Raw genomic sequence first — 5,009 nt, 5'->3', positions numbered from 1 at the left:
CTTTGCAACCAATTGGTCGGCTTACATGCGCTTGCAAGATTAGTTTCCATTAATGTTGAATTGATGGTGTTTCCAACGTCGGCATAAAACATTTCGGAAACATTAGAAACAATACGGAACAATACGTTAACATTCGACCTAAAACAAAAAAAAGTGACATTGCTGTAACGTTTACCGTTTACTTATCAAGCTGCATCACTTGCTTCATAGGGCTCAGTCTTTATGTTGAAGTACATTGAGGCCCTACATAAAATTCTGAAATGGCTTCTCAGTGACATACGCAATACAAAATCCTCCTGCAACAACCATCAGAGTTTACAACGACCACTTCACATAAACAGCGTTCTCAGTAGATTTGCGACCACCATTTGCATTGCCGCGCGGTATCGGAAAGCGAAACTATAAACAAGGTCACCGCTTTTTGGAAACATATATGCAATACGCGAGTCCGAACATTAACAGCTCTTCACGAGGTCGTGCGACTCTCCGCACTTCACCGCACTGTCACAAATGCAAGCATCGCTGCTGAACGCTAGGTTCGGGTGCCTTGTAGAGAGACACCATGACAATAGCTACTATGGCGCTTACTGAGTTTTCAGGTGAAGTTGAAGCTTGTAAACAGTAACAGTCGGTTCGTGCATGAAAAAATGCACGCATAAGCACTAGTGGTAGAATGAGGCTGATGGTGAAGAACAAAGAATAAGGCTGCCGCACTCCGCAACACAGCATTCCTTCCAAATATCAATCATCTTCCTAAACTGCTGCGGCGTTCGAACGATTAGGTTCCATAGAGTCCACTTTCACCATTCATAGCCAATAAAGTATGTTCATTCCGACTGTTAAGAAATATTGTAGATCAACGTAGTGGCACAGTGGTATAAAAAATGTATATATCTCTGTAGAAGACATATAGGCGCGAAATATTCAGCGGTTGAAGCGGACATGCGTTTGCTTAAAGATTCGGAACATGACCGCGTAATGCTCCGTCCGGTAGAGGCAATCAAGAGGCGCATTAAAAGACGAGGCACTTGTTCAGAGGATTCAGCGACGTCTCTGGCTCACAGCCGAAGGCATCTGAGAACCTCTGCACGTGGCGCAAAGGAGCGGAGCACGGATCGACATCGGCCGAGCGAGTGGTGGCCGGTGCGGCGCACTTCGTGAAGCACCATGAGAGGAAGAAGGCCTCGACGGCGGAGTAGACTCCGAGGCCATCTTGACCTCTCCTCGTGCCCTCCACAGCCTCCTCGAAGGCGTCCAGCGCGGCCTCCAGAGCGACAGCTTCCAGTATAACGTCGTCTCGCGGCGCGATGGACATGGTTCGAGCGTCCTTGGCGAAGCATTCTTCGGCCTCGACCACCCGCTCCCTCGTTGTCGTGCGCGCAGCGTAGTGGTTCAACGCGATCTCAGCTGATGCGCGCGCCAGTAGCGTGCCCAACGTGCCGTACTTGATGGCGATCGACATGTCCTCGTCATACATCGGGAACGCCAGCGCGAACGGCAGTAGCGCAAAGTCCCTGGAGCTCTTCAGGATGGTGTAAAGGTCGCCGTTCATGATGGTATCGAGAGCGTAGTGGTCTACGGGTTCGGTGTCAGTCAGGTAACGGGAGCTAGACAGGAGCCTCCAGTTGCGCACGAACGACGTCGCCAAATCTTGGTATCCCCTGAATGGCAGACTCAGGTCGTGCTCGAAGCGGTAGTCGAACGTTTTGAACACGCCGCGCACGGACGCCCACTCGGTGATCATGGCCATGTCCGTGGAAAACAAGGGATCCTTGTGGAAGCGCTGTGTGAACGCCTTGCGTACGGCCATAACCAGCTTGGCGACGTCAGAGCGCACGCCAGAGCGGAGAACCTTATCGCTGTACAGTACCAACACAGCGTCCCCTACCATGCCGTATGTAAACTGGAGGCACGACTTCGAGGAAGTCCTCGCAGAATAGCGCCTCTGGCCGACGTTGGTAAAAAGCAGCTTCCTGTTGCAGAACCGTGCCACGTACCGCACGGCGCACCAGGAGACGTAGAGGTGCATTGTCGCCTCGCCGTACTCTTTCCAGAGCTTTATGAACTCAGGCACAAAGGAAGAGCTACTTGACACCAGGCGAAGGCTACCCGTGATGTTCCGCTTAGCGAGGACATTGGCCCAAGCCTCGCCGCCCGGGTACAAGTTGTTCATCTCCAGCCTCGTCCAGTTGCGCGCTAAGGCGTCCTTCAGTCGCTTTCTCATGAGGAGATCGGCGTCATGCACGTCGCTGTAGGTCACGGCCGTACTGCCTTCGCCTGCCGAGAAGAGCAGGACGAGTGCGTCGAAGTACCTCTTCCGGGCCTCTTCGGTCGACAGCTGCAACTCCGCCCTGAGAACGTACGGGAAGCTCCTGGCGGGGTCGATGACCACGGTAGTTGCGGACGAGTCGCGCTCTAGCTTGAAGTCCAGGACCGCTGGCCAGCCCAACTCGAAGGCAAGAAACATGCTCGTTTCCAGCACGTCCGGCTGAGCGGGCACCCATGGCCAGGTCACGCCGGCTTGGGTGAGGTACTCCCTTACCAGTGAGGTCTCTTCCACGTCCAAACGATCTTCGGACGCGTAGCAGGAGTGGAAGAGCGCAGCAGTCTGCTCGCCGGCGTTCTGGCGTTTCTCGGGAATGACGGCCTTGGTCATGGAATTCACGATGGCTTCGAGCGCCGTCTGGTAGATGACCTCCTGCACCGAGACGACGTTCGTAGTGCGCCAGCCGTCGCAGACGTGTCTGCCGAAGCTGTCGCACGGGTTGACGGATGCATTGACGGACTCTCCGAGCAGCTTGGCGAACGACTCGCAGGCTCCCGTGGTGCACACCTGCCGCTTGAATGTCGACTGGACGACGTAGAAAACGACGAGGACAGCGGCGGTGGCAGCGAGAGCGATGGCGGCCAGTGACCAGAGCTCGCCCTCCCTGGTAGCTTCCCCCATCGCGGGTGCGGGGCCCAGAACGAGTTCTTGATTCACCTGCGTTAATGCGCGAACTTTCATTTATCAAACTGACCCGTATACACTGCTGGCCACCTCTAGCTGGAAATAGAAGAAAAATAGGGTTTAATGACGGCCAACTGCATCGATCTGCTGACTAGGGCAGGAGAGGCCCTTTGTCTTCACACGAAACCGGTCGGCATGCGTTCTCGGTTTAGAATGTACCACGAACCAAAACCTACAATGTATATGGATGGATGGATGAAAAAAACTTTATTGTTAATAAATTGGTGTTCTTGACCCTTACGGGTCACTGGGCGCCGTGGTCGATCCTTGGTCCAGGACGCCGCACTTGACTGCTGCCATCGTGGCTCGGCGCACAAGGAATCGTTGCGCTTCGTCGTCCTCGCTGGCCAGCAAGTGCACCCACTGCATCTCACTCGGGTTTATTCTTGGCTCTAAGTCTGCATTAGGGCAGGTCCATGTGACATGTTATAATGTAGGTTTACCCTGACACCACGGACATTCGTCTGCATATTGTGTAGGGAAAAACTTGTGTAGTTGTGCAGGTGTGGGTAGGTACCGGTTTATAGTCTGCGCCAGTCTACCGCCTCCTCTTTGGTGAGCCTTTTGTGTGGGGCTGGGTAGCGTTTCCGCTGACCCCTGTAATGATCGAGTATATCTGAGTACGTGGGGGTAACTGGATCAAAGGTGCCTGTGGTGCAAAGTGCTGAGTCTGCTCGGTTGACATAACCTCGAGCTAACTCGTCTGCTGCCACGTTGTCCCTCATCCCCTCATGTCCGGGAACCCACACTATACTATGTTTAGTGTTTTTGTGTCTTCTCGTCGTGTGTAGAATATGATTGGCGATGCTGTCGATCCTGCCTCTTGTGTAGTTTATACATGCTTGTTTGGAGTCCGTTACTATAGTGAGCTTGTGTCCTGTTGCGTTGCCGTGCGATATTGCCAGAGCAATGGCGGCTTCTTCAGCTGCTTCTATGTTTGGGTTGTTTATCGCTGCGCTGGTTATTTCTTGCCCTCCTTCGTCTGTGACAACGGCGATCGTTTTGCGTTGGTATCGGTACTTTGCTGCGTCCGTGTAGACTACGTTGGGATTATTTACGCGAATGACGTCTAATAACATTGCTAGGTTCGAAGGTTGGTTTTTTTTTTGGGAAGGAAATGGCGCAGTATCTGTATCACATATATCGGCGGACACCTGAACAGCGTTGTAAAGGAAGAGATAAAGGAGGGACTGAAAGATGAAAGGAAGGAAAAGATGCCGTACTGGAGGGCTTCGAAATAATTTCGACCATCTGGGGACCTTTAATGTGCATTGACATCGCACAGCACAAGGGCGCCTTTTTCGTTTCGCGTCCATCGAAACGCTGCCGCCACGGCCGAGACCGAACCCGGAAACTCCGGCTCAGTAGCCGAGCGCCCTAATACCATCACCAGATCCTTCGCTGAGAATATAGAGAAGGTACGGTATATAATACGGTGTATTTCGAGGAATTTTAGAAAGCTGGCATCTGAAACAAATAAACCAATAGCAGGTTGAGTTAACACCTTCCGGAAGCGTGAACGCCCCTGCTCGGGTCCCTAGGCTTCCGGAACGAAGGAAAATAATCTGTTCTTATCTCTTTCACCGAGTGCATCCCCAAATATTACACTTTTATCAAGAAAAGCATACTACACTTGGGGACAGCTTTTTGTGGCTATGCTGTGGAAGCCACGAGTAGGCACCGCAATCTTACAGACCTGTGACTTTCGCTCGCGAGATCTTGAGAACGGCACGTTTGTGGAAGCTTCGCGCTTGTTGCTTTTGTGGCCTTTGAAGTAAAGGTCATACTTTCCACCTAAGCCTATAACCCATAAATGCTATGTATGCTCCTCGTCGCTGACAAGCTTCCATTGGTTCAACAGCTGACACCAAGAGCGGTATACTCGTCTAATGTGAAAGAAAAAAAAATGGACATCTATTTCGTATCTTGCAGCAGTGGCCTTATTAGTGCGCCTTACGTGGGTTGGTGTTAGTTGTTATCATTTTAGTTGTTAGTGCGC

General features: G+C 52.0%; 1 protein-coding gene across 1 annotated transcript; it reads right to left on the bottom strand.

Moving 5' to 3' along the window:
* Positions 1–1,012: 1,012 nt before the first annotated feature.
* Positions 1,013–2,947, bottom strand: LOC149360084 (neprilysin-1-like). Its single transcript, XM_089567778.1, has one exon. It carries the CDS (start codon positions 2,945–2,947, stop codon positions 1,013–1,015), a length of 1,935 nt encoding a protein of 644 aa, XP_089423904.1.
* Between the last annotated feature and the right edge of the window lie 2,062 nt (positions 2,948–5,009).

This window comes from Amblyomma mixtum, chromosome 2 (assembly GCF_055824585.1).
Source record: "Amblyomma mixtum isolate Tamu chromosome 2, ASM5582458v1, whole genome shotgun sequence".
Classification (NCBI taxonomy): Eukaryota; Metazoa; Arthropoda; class Arachnida; order Ixodida; family Ixodidae; genus Amblyomma; species Amblyomma mixtum.
Note: the sequence above shows the minus strand (reverse complement) of the source record. Positions and strands in the feature narration are given on the sequence as shown.

What these genes read in the sequence shown, in the direction of transcription:
- LOC149360084 (XM_089567778.1), bottom strand. Translation starts at nt 2,947, where the DNA reads ATGGGGGAAGCTACCAGGGAGGGCGAGCTCTGGTCACTGGCCGCCATC.